General features: G+C 37.0%; 2 protein-coding genes across 4 annotated transcripts; one reads left to right on the plus strand and one right to left on the minus strand.

Annotated features, from left to right (window-relative positions):
* Positions 1-2,570: 2,570 nt before the first annotated feature.
* On the plus strand, positions 2,571-10,427 carry LOC109149666 (ATPase family AAA domain-containing protein At1g05910). Of its 3 annotated transcripts, none has more exons than XM_019297581.1 (11): positions 2,571-2,760; positions 4,367-4,625; positions 4,993-5,094; positions 5,252-7,039; positions 7,123-7,311; positions 7,491-7,633; positions 8,152-8,397; positions 8,585-8,771; positions 9,265-9,330; positions 9,414-9,657; positions 9,901-10,427. In XM_019297581.1, exons 2-11 carry the CDS (start codon positions 4,395-4,397, stop codon positions 10,284-10,286), a joined length of 3,582 nt encoding a protein of 1,193 aa, XP_019153126.1. In that variant the 5' UTR covers positions 2,571-2,760; positions 4,367-4,394; the 3' UTR covers positions 10,287-10,427. The 3 variants fall into 3 exon arrangements, with proteins under 3 accessions (XP_019153126.1, XP_019153128.1, XP_019153127.1); XM_019297583.1 differs by having other exon boundaries at positions 4,403-4,625; XM_019297582.1 differs by lacking the exon at positions 2,571-2,760 and having other exon boundaries at positions 4,351-4,625.
* Positions 10,398-12,016, minus strand: LOC109149667 (aspartyl protease AED3-like). The gene has a single exon (XM_019297584.1). It carries the CDS (start codon positions 11,824-11,826, stop codon positions 10,504-10,506), a length of 1,323 nt encoding a protein of 440 aa, XP_019153129.1. The 5' UTR covers positions 11,827-12,016; the 3' UTR covers positions 10,398-10,503.
* Positions 12,017-20,035: the final 8,019 nt, after the last annotated feature.

A 20,035-nucleotide genomic window follows, 5' to 3' on the forward strand; every position in this document is an offset into this window, starting at 1 on the left:
TTGTTTGGACCCCTCCATCAAGTTTGTGCGAAATCACAATCTTTGAACAAATGTTTTAGGGTTTCATCCTCTTGATTACATTTCGAGCAAATCCCCTCCGTTATTGTTCCTCTTGCCCCTCCATCAAGTTTGTGCGAAATCACAGTCTTTGAACAAATGTTTTAGGGTTTCATCCTCCTTATTGCATTTCGAGCAAATCCCCTCCGTTATCGTTCATTGTATCTCTCCAACCAGTTTAGGCGAAATCATAATCTTTAAACAAATGTTTTAGGGTTTTATCATCTCGCCTGCATTTCGAGCAATTCCCATATGTCGTCGTGCCTCGTATCATTAATAATCCTTGCCCAGGAGTTGATGGAAGAAGTAAACCGCGAGTTGCTCATATCTCTCAAACCAGTTTGGGCGAAATCACAATTTTAAAACAAATGTTATATGGTTTCATCCCTTCGGTTGCGTTTTGAGCAATTCCCCTATGTTGTCGTTCCTCTTATCATTCAGAACCCCTACCCAAAAGTCGATAAAAGAGGTAAATCATCAATTCGTCAATAAATTTTCCCGACTAGTCCCGATCGTTGACTATGCGCACAAGAGATCTATCTCAACACTTCCTCCAAAGGTCCAGACTCTAGCTTGGGGTGCCCTAAGGGAGTCGATAAAATCCCACCTGCACACACTACGCTTAAGTGGTAGTTTATGTCAGGTAATCTATCACTTGAGATAACCTCGCGGGTCTAAGGAAGTTGTTCTTCACAAGGAGTCATACGAAAATGTGAGTCCTCTCAATACCCTTGATATTCCAAACTCACTTCATATAATCACATTTCTCTATATTTTTTACAAACAATTACTCTGTATATGTATATTTCACAGGAAAAAGGTCTTGTACATGAATGCAGCCAACACAACATATCTAGAAGATTATCATCTTAAGTGGTGGCATTGGTCGAATCATATCCATCATCTCAACGGGTAATAATGCTAACAATACAAATTCAAGATTTCAAAATCTTCAATAATAATTGATCTACAATTATAATTGCCATATAATTCACTCCCAGCATTGTCATTGCATCACCATTATCTTGCTCTAACATTACATGTTTTTTACTATCATATATATTTTTCACCAACATACTTTGATGATTGTTTAAATTCATAATAATTACTATTAATTTACTTCACGAGTTAAAATTATATAAAAATTGCATCAATTATAAGAATGTGATAAGTAAATGTTAATAATGGCTCAACTCCACTACCTCATCATCATGCCCTCATCCCATGATCTGCATGCATTTACCGCAATTTCCTAATCCAAACGTGTATAGATAAGCTTTGTGTCATTCTATCATCTCTCATTAATTGAATTCATCTTCAAGTCTACTTTAATTTGTTTCCTTTCCCATCTATTACGTAGACAATGCATATATATACTCTTTATAACAACTTATTGTTTTAAAACACTAACAACATGTTTGGTTCACGGAATGAATTTTGAGATAATAGGAATGCTATTCCATAAGGAATAGGATAAGCAAGGAATAGAATAGGAATTGTATTCTATTGTTTGGTTCGCGGAAGGAATAGACTTTAGGAATTATATTACAGTGTTTGGTTGATTTAAGGAATAGAAATGGAATATGTTTTAAAAAACATAAATACCCTTATAAGAATATGTGATGGTGGCGATGTTGGTGGTGGTGGTGGCGGTGATGGTGACGGTGGTGGTGGTGATGGTGGTGGTGGCGGTGGTGGTGGTGCTGGGGTGGTAATGGTGGTGGTGGTGACGGTGACGGTTGTGGCAGTGGTGGTGGGGGCGGCGACGGTTGTGGCGGTGGTGGTGGTGGCGGTGGTGCTGTTGGGTGGTGGTTCTGGTGGCGGCGGTGTTGGTGGCGGGTGGTGGTGATGGTGGTGGTGGTGGGGTGGTAGTAGTGGTGGTAGCGATGGCAGTGGTGGGGGCGGCGACGGTTGTGGCGATGGTGGTGGTGGTGGTGGCGGTGATGACGACGGTGGTGAAATAGGATAAATTTATATATAGGATAAAAAAATTAGGTTAAAGAAAGGGGTAAAAAAAGAAAATAGATTCTAAAATCTATTCCTGAGCGTTCAGTAATAGGCTAATATAGGGGGGCCCTAGTAATAGCTATTACCTCATTTGAGGTAATAGGCTATTACCAGGAATATTATTCCTAATAATAAAAATGGTTACCAAACAAAGGAATAGGCCTATTACTGGGAATGCTATGCCATTCCCGGCCTATTCCGTGAACCAAACGGGCCATAAAATTCAAAAAACTGTTCAAAGCAATTTTTTCAAACATTTTATTGAGAAAGTTATTTTATATGTAATCAACTATCAACTAACAATACTAACACTATTCAAAACAACTAACACTTATTTTCCAAACACCTTCAATATTTTGAAAAATTAGTTAAAATGACTGGACAATTTAACGAGATCCGTATACATCCGGGTCGAAACCCCCCTCTTCGTAGTGCGTACTTCGTATGTAGATCCGGATCCGAACACGATTGACCCATTTCAGCCGGCTGTATAAAGCCAAGCAGACGCACGTCAAAATTTCACCAGCTCGTTGCTCAGTGTTCTCTCAGGCATGTTCTTCGACTCGGACGACTTCTCCGGCGACCAGCGACGATTTCCCGGAGCTATCTCATTGAATCGAGTCTCTTGAATAGGACTATATATCTCCGCGCGCGTGCTCTCTGACTTTGTTAGGTTCTGCTGTTTCTCCCTTTCTGGTGAGAGCTCTTTTGCTCAAGTTTCTTAGCAATTTTGTTTTTCCTACGAACCCTGTATAATGCAGCAAGGCAATTCTCTTCACCATTTTCGATTTTGACATCTGAACCAATAACCCTAATTTAGCCCTAACTATGGATAATCATTTTGCATGTTGCATATATATTTGTAATCAAGATGAGTTCGAATGCGCGACCAATTATTTATTTGCGTGCTGTCTGATTTCCTGCTTTGAGTAGTTCGGATTAATAGGGCCTTTTTATTTGTGCCTGCAAGAGCTTAGAGAGGTTTTAGGACTGAGTTCGTATAATTAATGAGTTTGAATTTCAGTTGATGAGTTCAAATGATGGTTCTGTTAAAATTGTTTATGGTAGTATTTGGATATTGAACACTAGTATTAGTTTATCTGGCCTAATAGGTTTGAACTTTGGCTATAATAGATTTCAACAAGGTGCTCTTGTTTTAGTATTTTGGTATAGATCAACATCCTCATAAATAAGCTGGCTATGAATCAATTTCCCAGCCTTTGAGCAGTGTGATGTGTATTTCAAAAGAAGCATATCCAGTTTGGAGGTGGATGACTTTCCTTTCTATGTCAATTATGATTCATGGATGCTGAAACAGACCCTCCCTGTGCATCTAATTGCAACATGAAAGTATGAAACGAGTAGGCAAGCACCTCCTCTATTTTTTTTCTGTCCAGATAAATCTGCACCACGACACACGATTCAGTAGTTAGACCAGAAGATGGATGACTAGTCCTGCCTAGAGTTTGCGATTAGTTTATCCTAACGTTGTGAGATAAAAGGGGATTTTGATTTTCCCCACCCCAACCCCACTATATTGTGCTCATCAAGACACTGGATGATAAACTGATCCTTTCGTAACCCATGCTCTGTGTTTTGCAATCAAACTTGGCCTTTTTCTCTTATACAGTGTAGGACTTTATGTGTCTTTTATTAGTTGGTTTAAGGTTCTTCAACATCTTCCCACCTTTTCTGTTCCTGTTTATTTTTAACTCTATGTGCCCTGTTATTCTGTTAATTCCGTTTAATTATGTTTCTAAATTCATACTTAATTAGTTTTAGTGTGCTTGCCGTAGTAGTACATAATTGAATCTTGCTATCTTACTGCTACTCATATAAGAATGTGCTTGGATTATTCAAGCATGCTTGGCATGGTGTTTTCTATTGAATTCACTGAAGCATGCTATCTTAGTGATTCTTTCATATGGCAACGCACTTCAAGTATTGAAAAATGAATGCCATGGTGTTATTTGTTGAATTTAGTGTAGCATGCACCGTGTATGCTACTTCATGAGTTCATGCTAGGATTTATTTTGTTGGAATATGCCTGACATGCTGTTATTTGTTGGATTCTGTATACATGTAATTGCTGGTATTTCCTGAAAATACAAATAGCTCTTCTATAATGCAGAGTATTATTTTCTGTTTCGTTGGCCATTCTGTGCCTAAACCTGTGAGAATGTTGTTAATATTGTTGAATTATTTCAAGAACCCTTCAGGGTTGTTCCATTGTTTTCTTTTATCTTTTTCCCAGCACACTGAATCTGTAGTTTACTCAAGATTATTTAATTGTGTGGAGTAGCTTTTTTAATGCTTATGGGAAGACATAAATGAGCAGAATGTATCCAAAACGCTCTAGCCAAGCAGACGAAGATGACCCTAGGCCAGTTCGTACAAGTGACAGGCTCAGGAGAAGACCAAAACCATATGGCAATGGTCGCCCATTTCTGTATTATATGGAGACTCGAAGAGGAAAATCAGGAAAGACCAAAAGGAAGACGGCAGCTTCTCATATTGCAAAGATGTTGGGTAATCGACCAGTGCGAAAAGCAACAACAAATGTACGTGCTGATCTTTTCTTGTTATTCTATGTGGATATGATTGACTATGGGTTATGTTTTGTAAGAAAATATATCATTAGGAACTTATATGAGTTTGTAATAGTGCTAAGACAAACTTGTCTAGAAAAGAGAGCTCTTACGGTCTTACCCTTCACACTTCAACTTGTTTTCCTGTATCCTAGTATTGGAATGATTTTTAATGTTTGTCAGGCTTGAATTATGAAAAGAAAGCATGTAACCATCTCTTACTGTTAGGCCACTATTGGCGAAGACCTATTTCTTGGTGGTCTGTTGCCATTGACTGTCTTATTTGCAGCCATTTTGTGTATATAAACTTCGTAGGATATTTTCCTTGGTTTTATGGCAGTCAGTTACGACCACTCTTCGTCGCTCTACTAGAAAGAGGAGGATGTCTGTAAATCTTGAAGATTACACAGATAGTACTGGATCAGAGGACAATGACCTAATGGTATGTTTTTGTTGCTTGTTTGTCATCATTCAATATTTGTAGGATAGCTCATAAGTGTAAGCATACAGCTTGTTCAATTCTCAAGATTTTAGTTTTAGCATGTAAAGGGAACTAAAATATATATAGGAAACTAAACTTTTTTCTGAATTTGCTTCAGAGCCCAAAATATGGGAGTTCCAGGAACCGAATTGATAATAACAGTGCAACTCAAGATGAAATGACACCTCGACGTGCAGGTCTGCGTCCTCGCCGTGCAGCATTACGACCTAATCGTTCAAGAGCAGTTGCCAAAAAAGCATTGAAATTAGAGTCTGATGATGAACAGGACACTTCTGAGGAGAAGGTTGACCAAGATGAGCCAGCAAATGGCAATGATATAGAGGATAATGATGCTGAGGATGAGGGTGGTGGTGACGGTGATGGAGAAGAAGATGGTGAAGATGAAGGGGAGGAAGATGGTGATGATGAAGAGGGTGAAGAACAGGAGGTTAGAAGGCGGTATGACCTCCGTAATCGCACTGATGTTCGTAGATCCATTGAGGGGAGTAAACAAAGGAAAAGATCTCCTCGTCGAGTACTCCAACAAGGAATAGGATCAAAGGTGAACAGAGATGTCAGAAAAGGAGGACCTCGTGTTCATAAACGTCACAGAATGGGACAAGCTGATGACTCGGATGATTCTCTTCTTGTAGATGAGTTGGACCAAGGTCCTCATGTTCCTTGGGGTAGAACAGGGGGCAGATCTGGCCCACCTTGGCTTTTAGGGGGACTAGACATGCCTGGGACAACATGGGGATTAAATCTTGCTGCATCTGGTTGGGGTCACCAAAGTGACACCTTGACTAGTTTGAGTTCTGGAATTCAAACTGCTGGGCCAAGCTCCAAGGGTGGTGCTGATATTCAACCATTACAAGTTGATGAAAGTGTAAGCTTTGATGACATAGGTGGGCTTTCTGAATATATTGATGCACTGAAAGAGATGGTGTTCTTTCCCCTATTATATCCTGACTTTTTTGCCAGTTACAACATAACCCCTCCACGGGGAGTTCTGCTATGTGGTCCTCCGGGCACAGGTAAAACACTGATTGCTAGAGCATTAGCGTGTGCTGCTTCAAAGGCTGGGCAGAAAGTCAGCTTTTATATGAGAAAGGGCGCTGATGTTCTTAGTAAATGGGTTGGCGAGGCTGAAAGACAACTGAAGTTGTTATTTGAAGAAGCTCAAAAGAATCAGCCTTCTATCATCTTCTTTGATGAGATAGATGGACTTGCCCCTGTAAGGTCTAGCAAGCAAGAGCAGATTCATAATTCCATTGTGTCAACTTTACTTGCTCTGATGGATGGACTTGACTCACGGGGGCAAGTAGTCTTGATTGGAGCTACCAATAGGGTTGATGCAATTGATGGAGCCTTGCGACGCCCGGGAAGATTTGATCGTGAATTTAATTTTCCTTTGCCTGGCCTCGAGGCACGCACTGAAATATTAGATATTCACACCCGTAAGTGGAAACAACCTCCTTCAAAAGAGCTTAAAATGGAGCTAGCAGCTAGTTGTGTGGGATATTGTGGTGCTGACCTAAAGGCATTGTGCACAGAGGCTGCTATTCGTGCTTTTCGCGAAAAGTATCCTCAAGTGTACACTAGTGACGACAAGTTTTTGATAGATGTGGACTCAGTTGAGGTGGAAAAGTACCATTTCATGGAGGCCATGGCAACTATCACTCCTGCTGCTCACAGAGGTTCCATTGTACATTCTAGACCGTTATCACCAGTTGTTGCACCAATTTTACAAGGGCGTCTTCGCAAAGCTATGGACATTATTTCAGATATTTTCCCTCTTTCAGTTTCTTCAGAATTGACAAGGCTTTCCATGCTTTCTTATGGCTCTGCAATTCCTCTGGTGTACAGGCCTCGGCTTTTGCTATGTGGCGGTGAAGGAGTTGGACTGGTATATACTCTATGGAATCCTCTATTTAAATATGTTGTGATCAATATGAGCTGCAAACCAAGTTTACTCATTTAGTTTTGCAGGATCATATAGGGCCTGCAATTTTACATGAGTTGGAAAAGTTTCCTGTTCATTCACTTGGACTTGCCTCTCTTCTTTCTGACCCTGGTGCCAAAACACCAGAGGAGGCATTGGTGCACATATTTAGTGAGGCAAGGAGAACAACTCCATCAATACTCTATTTACCACAATTTCATCTTTGGTGGGAAAACGTGAGTTTGCCTCTAACTATGTTCTTCACATACACATTATACTTTATTTTTGGGGCTTATCCAATGCAAATTTCATGTATTTCTTCACAACATGATACATTTCCTTTTTGGGCTAATCCAGTGTGAATACAATATTACAATGTACTTCTGCATAATATGACTCTTACTATTTTTTTCAGGCACAAGAACAGCTCAAGGCCGTTTTGCTTACCCTGCTGGAGGAACTGCCATCTGACTTGCCCATATTATTATTTGGAACATCCTCAGTGCCACTCTCTGAGCTAGAAGATAATTGTCCTTCACTATTTCAACACCATAATGTGTAGGTTTTTTAAAAAAAAAAGAAAAAAAAAAAAAAACTTCATCTCACATCATATCTTTATTGGATCTTCCTGATCCTTGCCTATTTCCTATTGCATGTCTGTGTTATTCTCAGTTATGCCTTGTTGACTGGAATTTTGTTAACTGAAGTACTGAACATTGTTCTGCTTTATCTCATAACCATAATAACTTATTTTCTCTTGATTTATTGTAATTGGTAGTATTTGTTGACTAGGAGATTTTATATATCATCTCTTGATTTAGTTATTTCTGAAAATATTTTTTGTCTACACATGCCATCTGTGGACCAACTATCTTCTAGATGCTTTAGACTTGAAAATTATCATTTTAGGAATGCCCATGGAGTATATGTGAAGCTTTTTTTAGTGGACCATAGCTTTCATTCCTTTTGCATGTTGGGTGTGGATAACTCGTGTCCAACTACAATCGCTTTTGTTCAACATGTTAGACTTTATAATTTATTGCTTCAATGGATCAAACTATGTTTTCTTTTCGCAGCTTGTGTGTAGACAAACCATCAGATGAAGATAGATCTATGTTCTTTGATCGTTTGACTGAAGCTGCTTTATCAATTCAACTTGAGGGTGAGATAAAGAAGTCCAACAAATCAGAGTCTCTTCCTGAACTTCCAAAGGCGCCAAAAGTGGATACTGGACCGAAGGCTTCTGAGTTAAAATCCAAAGCTGAAGCTCAGGGACATGCTCTTCGCCGAATGCGTATGTGCTTACGTGATGTTTGTAACCGGTAATGTACATGCCATTTGAATTTAATCCTTACTAATTCAAATTCTTGTATCATGCAATTATAAAACCAGGTTTTGTTTACTGGTTTGCTTCTTTTTGACATTGTCTTCCTGCTATTTGCTTATCAGACGTTATTTCCTTGACATCAAGATGCTATCTTCTAATTTTTATTTTTAAAACATTTGCAGTATTTTATATGATAAACGCTTTAGCGTCTTTCACTATCCAGTAATGGATGAGGATGCACCGAACTATCGTACAATCATCCAGAACCCCATGGACATGGCAACTCTGCTGCAGTGTGTTGACAGTGGCAAATATATCACGTGTAAAGCATTTTTAGAGGATTTTGATCTGATTCTGGCAAATGCAAAGGTAGGGTATATTTAAATTTACTCCATTCTCTACTAATTTGTTCCTTAATTCTACTTTCTAAACAATCCATGTTTTTAATCTCTTCTTACCCCTTTTTAATTAACCCCAATGTCTGTGTCTGACATTTCTTTATGGTTTATTGAGTAAAAAACTTAAATGTTAGATGCATATGGTCATATTTATTTCTTAATTTGAAAGCTCTTTCTTTCATATTACTGATGAAAGCAAAATGTCAAAATAAGAATGATAATCTTCCTCTGTCAACTGTTGCAAAGCTATTGGAAATATCTTGACAGAAGATCAGTCTATGGCACAAAGTAACTTCATAAGCAAGTGTAAGGAGTGAAAAAATCTTTTTCTGTAGGGGAAAACTAATTGGAGGATAGGAAAGGGTATATTGAGGACTGTACAGAATAATGCACTCATGCTACTTTATTGCTTTACTTTGTTGTAAGTAGACTTGGGCTTTATCTGACCACGGTTTCTGATGCAGAAATATAATGGCAATGATTACAATGGTGCAAGGATTGTCAGTAGAGCTTATGAGCTGCGCGATGCTGTATGCTTGCTTTCCTACTGATACTTGGTTTTGTCTCAGTAACTTAAGCTTCTTGCATTTGATATTGAGATTTTTTCTGTCAGGTGCACGGCATGCTGTCCCAGATGGATCCTGCTCTGGTTGCATTCTGTGAGAAGATTGCTGCTGAAGGGGGTCCAATGTCTGTGCCTGATGAATATGGGATCTCCATAGTGCCACAGTCTCCTGTTCTGACAGCTGTCACTAGGGTAAGTGCACGTCTTAGGAATGTCCAGCCAGAAGTTAACCTAGATCAGAGTTACGAAGCTCTGAAAAGACCAAAGAAGCATGCTGATATGGCACAACCAGGTATAAGTTCTAAAAAGACAATCTTAATGTTGTCATTGAGGTTCATGTGACTTTATCTATTCCCAACCTCCCCCCTAAAAACCACACATTTAAAACGCATTACAGCTTTAGTCTCGTATGACCATCTTCAATGATGATGATTCAGCCTTCTACATCTTATGGCTATTTATTCCATTCACATCGGTTTTTACATTGATAACTTGTTATTTTGATCTTCTTGCTAATTATCTACTGCGATTTTAGCTTCAACATCAGAAGAGGGATCACAACCCCTAGAATCATTAGAACCGAAGTCATCACAGGAACCTGAAGCTGGTGCAGATGAAAACAGGCTGGAAAGTATAGTTGCCGACGATCAACGTGAAGATTCCCGTGATACAAGTGGGTGTACATTCCAAGACGCTGCAATGTCAGATGAAGATGTTTCCAGTAAACTCAAATCCATCAAGAAACATTTCATGGAGCATACAAAAGATTATGGTGTTCCTCAGCTAGAAAGATTATACACTCGGCTCATGAAAGGTGTGTTAGAAACAAAAAATGCTCTAAATGGTGGCCAAGATCTTAAGCCTGCGATTTTGAGCTTTTTGTTAAAATTTGCAGATGACAAGTCGAATTTTTTCATGTAACATCAAAATTTTCCCTATAGAGAGTAGATATTTTCATTTATAGGTGACTGTTTATCGCTACTCATTAGTTGTCAAAGAAATTGCTTTTCCGAACATCTCTGTGCAAAAATAGAAAGCACCCAATCTATATACTTTTTATTTGATTTCATTGAAACAATAATAATGTAACAGAAAGACTGAAAGAGATGATCTTTGCTTCTCTTTGACACCTGACATCTCAGTTACAAAGCTCACGAGCAATTCCCAGGCGAGAGTTGGCAGTGTCAAACAAAATCCTCAGGTTCTGTTGCTGCAAATTGGCTATCACATTCAACACAGAGTTCCCATAGCTCGGTGCGGCCGCCATTGCCAAGCAAGCCAAGTTCCCAACACTGGTATGAATCAAAGTGTTCTCCATAGGTAGCACCAAGTCCAATCCTTGGAAGTGGAAGGTAATGGCTGGTGCAACGGACTCGTGTGTCACTGCAAAGCATGTGTCAAATGCCCCTATGGTGCTAAATGGACCCGAGACTCGGCTTCTGAACTCGTCCCGGATTGCTTCATAAGCGGGTTTAGCAAACCGGGTTATAACCGTGCCCGAGTCTATGATGGTACCTGACCCGGAGACTGGGTCGAAGGCCAGGAGCTCCGGGGCTATCGGAACCGTTACCCTCCCTACACTCACACTAGTGAGGTTCACATAGTATAGTGAGGGACGGTGTGGGCTCTTGAGAAGTGGGGTGGTCCGTATGATCTTGGGCTGGCCCAATGGGCCAAGTTTGAGCGAGCCCGAGAAATAATACGACTTAAAACTGGGCAAACAGTAAGAGAATACCCCCGGGTAAAGCGGCCCAGATTGAGAGAGCAACGACATGGAGCCACGACCCAAGCCCAATAGCCCTTGCGGCGGGATATTGTTGCCGGAAACCGTATTAATGCACCCAAAAGCGTAATTCGGGATGATATCAGTGCCGAGTCTAAGCGAGTCGTGCGACAGCGTGGCGGAGAACGACGAGTCGCCGCCGTAGGACTGGTTAAAGAGGCAAGCGCCGGAGCCGGTGGACGGGCACGCGAGCCCCCGGACTTGAGTGCACTCCGGCAGGGTGCAATCCATCGAGGCGTAAGTCGCCGACGCGTTCGGCGCAAACACGGCGGAGGAGCAGCCGTAACAGCCGCTGCACGGGACCCACGCATTGTCATTACTCGTATCCAACACCATAAACATGAGCTGCCCCGGCGTCCCAATCTTGGCCCGAACCACATAGTTCCCAATGTTGAGCACATTCTGGCCGGAAGCAATGGGCGCCGACGTGGGCCTTTGGGCAACCAGACTGGACAAGTAGGAGAGCCTCTCAGGGTCCTTAGCCGCCATGTTAATGACAGTGTTGGCCCACGAAGAAGAAGGACTGGGAGGGTTGAACGGCGAGCATTTGCCGTAGATGTGAATGACTGAGAGGTCGCCGGAATCGCCTTTGTCTGAACCACAAGAATCAAACGCAACGGCTGTTGTTGAAAGAAGAGTGACAGTGACGAGAAGTGTCACAATAACTCCGGCGGCCATGGTTTTGATTTTCTCTTTTAATTTGCCGGAAATGATGTGAATATCTGAAACAAGAAATCTAGCTATATATATATATATACACACACACCATAGATAGATGTCATATGAAAATATTATAATAGTTGATATATATTGCACATATTGTTCGAGCTACTCTTGGTCATACTAAGATCATTGAATAATGGAGTTAATTAGTTGTATATTGTGGGCTAAATAACTAAGCTAATAGTATTTTGAGGGTAATTAACAGAGGGATGATGGTTGAAATTATTGCAGCAGTATCCAACATTTCACGTGAAGATCTCTCCTTTTTCTTTTGTTTTTTTGGTTAATCATTGATGAATACAGATAATATGAGTAGGCTCAGCTCCAAAGAACTGTATCAGAAAGTCATGAAGGTGTGGGTCATCGATCAAAATGAACAAATAAAAATAAATGTTCACATTAAGACGAAGATCAGATGGATCAGATCGATCAGATTAACCAGAAGAGATTCATCACATGATGATGATGAGTCCTTGCGTTTAACATATATGGACAAAACAACATCTTTGGTTATCAACCCAACGTTAAATTAGCAAAAGAATCCAAATGTTTTGTTTTTTTTTTTTTTTTGGATATATTAGGTATCTCAACTCATGTCAGACTAATCTTAAACCCTTAGAGTTTCTACTCAAGAGGGTGGGATCGGAGGAGATAAATTGTTAGTCCTTGAGTATAAGGGGTCTTCATCTCTTCTAATAAGTTTAGTCTCCTAATGACCCACTAAATTCTTTGTGGGATTATTCGAACCCCTACACTGTTGCTGGGACGAGACATAATTTGATCAGTCGAACCAACTGATGTAGCCCAGTGGACATCCAACTATTTTGTTTTGGTGATGAGGATAATTTGTAACCGGTATAAGTGTGCACAAGAGTATGTATTGGGTGAATATTTAATTTGTGTGACTATCTCGACCACCAAGAGGATGTCGTAAGAATTCATGAACTAGTGACCTCAAATACTAAAATCATGTTTCACTCAGGACAAGAATCCAAATGTTTTGTTTTGTATTATTATGGAATTAATGTTGGGATTTAATAATGTGATGACAGGAAAATAGGAAGCTGTTATTGTAAGTTTAGGGAATAATAGAGATCAGAGGCTCGTGCGCCAAAAATCTTGTGATCAAATAACATAATTATAACTCTCTCAAATAAAAAGTCATAGATTCAAATCCCGATCGAAGAATTGACTATTCGTGCTTTACTGCTTCAATAGGATAATACTCAAAAAAAAAAACATAATACTCAAAAAAAAAAAAAAAAAAAAAAAAAGAGGAAGAAGTAGAGAGGCTCGTGAGTGGTGAATCCTCATCAATTTTGTCAGCTTACAAAAGAGGGGGCAAGTGGTTGTTTGTCCATAGGCAAAAAGCAGGAATAAAATGGGGTATGTCATCACGGGTTTCCCATCCTTTTTTATCCGTTGGGAATTTAAATAAAAGGATCATTGTAATGTGATGTTTGAGAGTGACTCATAAATCGTTACAGAAAAGATAATTAATGAATAAAATGTTAAGAGATTTTTCATTCTATATTGTATCTTTTAAACTTTTTAAGAGAAATCGAGAGTTGTCACGTTAGTGACACACATATCTCAGGCACCTTGACACTGTTCTTTAGTGTTTAACATAGTTCTGAATAGTAACCTATGAGAATTAACTCCAGAGATGGTATCAATTTAGTTTTGAGAACCTGAAGTATACAAATGGTAGTGTAATAATCAATACATTATAATTAGTTGTATAAGAAATTTAGGGATCTGATTCTGAGTGTTATGGAGCTAGAGATTATTTAATTTGATAATTATATTGATTATATTAATTAGCAATAATTGAAGCTCCTAATTTGAACATGACCTGCTTCTCTGGCATCAAACACGTACAGGAGTATTCGAATCTTCAAGTACTATAACCCACATATATATATTTGCATACACACACAATCAGCCAATCACGTGGTGTATGTATAACTATTCTAAATTAAGCTAAACATTGTGATTAGATTCTTTATATGTTCGTAGGCTAGGCATCCATGTATGTGTTGCTGTTGCGGGATCCATGGGAGTTGCTTGATCTTACCATCTTCTTCTTTGTGTGATATAAAATATAAAGTTGTTTTGCTGCTTGAGGATTTGTTATTCGGCTCTCAATGAAAGCACCAATGACGGTAAATAAGCTACCAAAATAATTATAGAAAGTAGTTTTGTTATAAGTATATTGTCAAAGTGTTTTCAGTACAAGAATCAGAGTGTGTTCCCTACTGCTAGAGGCTTGGTCTTTATACTAGTGGTAATGGTTACAATATTAATGGGTACAACGGCTCCCCTTACTAAGTATTGCGATTTTTTAGTAATTGATGTGGGCTCCCCTTCATAAGTGCGTTGGCGCTCCATCACTCTTGCTCATTGATGAGGCGATAATGCTTTAAATAATGAGTGTGTGGGCTCTTGCAACGTTCCATCTGCTTTGCTCTTAGCGGTTACTGTTTGATTGCCGTAATTGCCTTTGACGAGTCGGGTACCATCCCTTTCAATTATGTTTTAATACTTTAGCTTTGCTAATCGGAATATGTTAAAGCACACTCCAAACTTGATTTGATGTTGTCTACATATATATAGTGTTGGGCTTAATTATTAGTTGAAATATCAATAATTTAATTAAATAATTGTTTAGGGACAAGGCATGTTTGTTTGCTCAATTTGGTATGATTCTTCATTGATCTATCATCCATGACCATTGAAAAATGAAAACCATTTATTTTAAAATAAAAAAATAAAAAAAAATTAGCAAGAAAATATGTTTATTAATTAATGCAGCCACCACAGCATTATAGAAAATTAGTTTCTTCTGCTACTAAAAGAGTGATTGAGTGAGTAAATATAATTCTAATATCAGAAAGCTAAGTATCGCATAAGACGATTTTCTAATGTGATTTACTGGTTTACCTCTCTTATATGATTTGTAAGTTATTATTCAATAATAACATAATTTATAAGTTTACACCCTCATATAATGGTCACAATTTTCCTCATCATCCATAGAAATTAAATCAATTTGCTTCATCATAAACAAATTAAAAATTAATTTTTTTTATTGCTAATCTAAATTAAAGAAGTCAGGAATATATGCAAGTGCAAGTGGTAGGGTGTTGGGTGGTCATCTAAGGTGGCATTTGATCATTTATGCAATAAGGCAATGATATACAGCCAGGTGAGCTACATGCCGTTATGTCCATATGAAAATAAAGGGATTTTTGGTCATGAATTTAAACGTTATTACAAGTAATTTTAACAATCATGGTGTACATATTAGTGTCTTTATTTTTGTACGTAAAGATGTTGATGTTAGTTGTTTATATATTATTTGAATATTTGTGATTAGTTGATATTGTAATTATAATAGATAAATTGAATACTTGCTTATTTGATTTTTTTTTTATATAAAAATGAATAAGGATTAAATATGCCACCGAACGGTACACGATAATACAATTAGGTCACTGACCTTTAAAAAAAATATATAATTGAATCCCTAAACTAACTTATTTCATGCAATTCGTCCAATTTGTCAGTCTTTTAGTTTCTAACAGGTTATCCAATTTAAAAGTATTTTATTTGTAAAAATAATTTTAAATAAAATAATTACTTAAAAATAAATTTATTGTTTAAAAAAAAAAAGAAAAAAAAGCTTCGTCTTCGCCTGAGACGAGGATACCTTCTTCGTCTCCAGATGGGAGACGAAGATACCTTCGTGTCTCGCCAGAGAAAGGTATCTTCGTCCCTATGGCCAGAGACGAAGGCTTTTTTTTGTTTGTTTAAATAATTATTTTATTTAAAAATTAATTGGGTGACATGTTATAAACTAAAAAAAAAATGGCAAATTGGACGAAGAAGGTATCTTTTATAGGTTCAATTTTTTTTTTTTTTTTTTTTTTTAAGGTTCAATGGCCTAATTGCATTATCGTATGCAGTTCAGTAGCCTATTTAATCGTTATTCTAAAAAATATATTAAAAAAAGAGAGGCTATTTTAGCTAAATCTTCAATTGAAATTTGCTATTTTTCCCTATTTATAATATCCCAGATTTATTAGGTAAAAAATTATACGGAGTAACTAATAGTGAATGCATATATGCTGAATTTTATATAGAGATGGCAACGGGGCGGGGAGTATACTCCCCGACCCCGTCCCCGTCCTCGTACCCTACGGGGAATTGAAAATATTCGCGGGGACGGGGATTCCCCATTCCTCGTCAACTCCTAGTCAAAATATTATATAATTATAATTTTAAAGAATAAAACATTTAAAAACTATGTCCTAGTTTCAAAAATTAAAATGCTATATATATATATATATATATATATATATATATATATATATATATATATATATATATTGTGTACTGCCTATGTATATTATGTAGTACAGTGCATTAGAGGCACTTGGCGACATTATATTAAAAATATATATAGTTGATTACATATGTAAATAGGATACTATACTGCCAGTATTTACTTTTATATATATATATTCGGGGACGGGGCGGGGAGGGGTATCCCCATCCCCGTCCCCGTCCCTGGCGGGGAATCACACATATTCTCCGTCTCCGTTTCCCGAAAACTTTCCCCATTCCCGTCTTTATCGGGGCGGGGATCGGGGATCCCCATCGGGGACGGGGCATATTGTCATCCCTAATTTTATGTCATTATATTTATCTGTAGTAATTAACGTCATGTTTTAAATACATATTCGCAGCAAGGTGTAGTTTGTCGGATTTGACTTTTTCAAACCTTCATCCAACAATAAGTTTGATACATACTAATAAAATGAACTTGTATTAATGCCAATAGGCTACTCCGTATTATGTATGATGTGATATTTAAATTTAAAATCTCATTTGAAATAACAAAATTTAGATATTAGCTTGATTATATGAGTATTAATGTATTTATAAAAAAGGGTAATAGTGCACCTTTTACTCGATCCATACTAATGTGACATGCACTGTTAGATTTTTATTTTTTATTTTTTCAAAAAGTGAACCATATATAATTTGATTCATTTTTTCTCTCAATAACAATAAGTTTGCTTCCTAATAATATTAATATAATTTTCATTATATTATTACAAAAAATAAGAAGTCTAATCATATAATATAAGGATTCTTGCAAAAAACCCGGTCTAGTATGAGTCTGAATTCACATCAGGCCACTTGGGCTATAGTCTATTAACATCGTAGTTTCAACACTTTAAATATCCAAAATTTATAGGTATATGTCGATAGCAATTTTAATGAGTTATACTCCGTGTATAAAAATGAAAAATATGTATTAGGTGAAAATTTTCTCTTACCCTAAAATGTAGAACGGTTCAAGATGAGATTCTATTACCAATTCGTTCCTTTCTAATTAGGTAAAAGTTAAAATAAGTTTTTAAAAGTAACATTTTAAGTGTATAGTGAAACACTTTCATTTCTTGACCAAATAGAGTTTGAGCTGAGCATTACTTTTCTTTGCATTGCACCCTCTCACACCCTTTCCTTGCACCTTTCATGGAGTCATTTTCAAATTTAGGTGAACATGGATTTCACAATGCAACTTGAGTTTGTCGTTCACTTATAAAGTAGAAAGCTTAACTTTTAGGTCTCTCCCAACAAACCAAAACTTCCATTCAAAATTGAGCAAAGCTCAAACAGAAAAAAAAAAAAAATTAGCTAAGAAGTTGTTCATGAGCATATGTGGACAAATGGATGGTAGGTATACACATAGACAGCCTAATTGTCACAAATGATCATATATCTAAGTTTATAGAGTAGAGAATGTGTATATCATTTAAGATGATTTCATATCAAGGTAGGGTAAAATAGTCTTTTATATTTTTTGAGAACGACAGAGAAGGAGACGCTGCACTAAAATAAATAAATAAAAATCGAAGTAGCTAGTGAGCTAGCAATGAACTATTCTATCTTAGAGCACTCAATTCATCTTCAAGAAGTAATTCTTGAACTAAAATAAGAGGGCAACAGATCGAGCACCCAGAAGCCTTAAATATGTGGGAACACAATAGGTGTGACAAGCAAACATGTTGTGCATGCATTTACTACAAGAAATACATGCAAGGCATACAGAAGTTCATTACATTGCGTGCAAGCTAAGACACAAATCTAAAATTTGATTGTATGTCATGCACGCATGCAAAGTATGTAGTTTCGTGCATAAACTCGTCAGACAACATATATCATTATAAGTCATGTGCATTATGCCTAATATTTTTGTGACGAAAAGCATTATATGTGATATATACTTTATATGTGCAAGCTTATTAAATTGTTATAATAATATTACAATATTATGAGAAATTCTAATTTGATTAAAATTATTCATGATCTACCAATTCCTATGAAACATTCACTATCACACTATCACACTATCACACTATCACCTTCATATCCCTCCACACGTAAAATTAACTATTGGTCACAGAGTCTCCAATATAATATAGTCAATGCATGCATGGACTCTTAAGCTATGTAATGGCCAAAAATTTCTCTTTATATTTCCAAAATTCCTATCCACCTTTCACACCAAATGTCTTCATTAATTAATTGTTTTGACAATTACTACATTCATTCAAATGGGTAATGAATCATTAAACCATAATTTATAAAACAAAAATGAATAAGTTTTGTGTAAAAACGTCTCATGTGAAATATGTATTATTTTTTAGGTAAATCATGTAATATTTTTCTTGAGAACAAAAGGCGAAATTCCTTACCCCAACGCCTACACCCTTGCCCTACAAGGATTGTGGATGAGTAAATCACGGTGTGACTTAGCGGCCCCTTAGGTAGCAGAAGGACCAGTGCTTGGTGCTCACGATAAGCCACTCCACAAGATGGTGAAACTCCCACAATGCTTTCTATAATACATTTCTATAGACCCATAAAAATATTATAATTTATCTAAAATATATTAAATGCTCATGTGAGTTGCTTATTGATTTTCTTAATTTGAGTCATTTAGTTATGAATAATCTAAACTGATTCACATTTATATAGTCATTTACCGATTAGAGTCACAAGTCATGATTCACTCATCAAGCACATTCAAGTAAATATACGTCTACGCGTGAAATATAGTTAGAACGACCGTAGATTAAATAAATTGCACGCTATGTATAGTTAGTAGTAACATTATGCATTTTGGTCAAGAAATTGAGTTTTGTAGGGAAATTCAATTTTTGTGCGATTACAACTAACGTCACAATCTCGCTTTTTGACCAACTATATGAGGCAGAATTTTTGCAGACAAAATTGTTAATCAACCAAGACTTTTTAATTGGAACCGTTAATTTTGAAAACTTTATTGTAAATTTACTAAATAATTTAAAACTAAATTGATATATCATTATTAAATAGTACGAGAGGGAATAACTCTTCTAAAGGGCAAAGCTATGGATTGAGTAGAATCTCATCAAGCAATGAGATGCCAATATTTGTTTTGAGATTTTTTTTTTTAGTTACGAAGAAAACTCGGCAGTCATTATTTGATGATGATGTGTACACTTGATAAACACTGATATTGTGTAATAACACACAAATCACATAATAAGAGAAATAAATCGAATTAGGAATATTGAGAGCTCATTTATAAATTGGAGAATTTTTGAAAAATTAAAGAATTGGAGAATAGAAAACATGTTTACTAGCACAATTTTTTATTTTAAAAATATGAAATAATTTTCTAGTTTTCTAAAAAGGGAAAAACTTATTATTACAATTTAAAAAGTGTACGCCATCTTTCCTAGTTCAAATACTCAAACACGAAAAATTGGCATAGTAATTAACGCCAAAGATTTATACACGTTAGTATAATTTTCATGCACGTACGTTCATCACCGTACATATATACGCAAACGGTCGCAAATCTACGTGGAAGTTTCAAGAATGATGACGTGTCACCTTTCACCTACTTACCCCCATGAGAGAAAGCAAAGTTTGTTTCTTCTTTGCTCCCTCCAAATTCATATGAAGTTCAGGGAATCATTCTCTCCATATGAACTCATTTTCTTTTTATGCAGCGACAAAAGCCAATCTGGCAACCACCAATTTATATTTCACTTCAATCATCCACTAGAAATAAAGAATGGTCAATGAAATATAATTTTCA

This window comes from Ipomoea nil, unplaced genomic scaffold (genome assembly GCF_001879475.1).
Source record: "Ipomoea nil cultivar Tokyo-kokei standard unplaced genomic scaffold, Asagao_1.1 scaffold2159, whole genome shotgun sequence".
NCBI classification, from domain to species: domain Eukaryota; kingdom Viridiplantae; phylum Streptophyta; class Magnoliopsida; order Solanales; family Convolvulaceae; genus Ipomoea; species Ipomoea nil.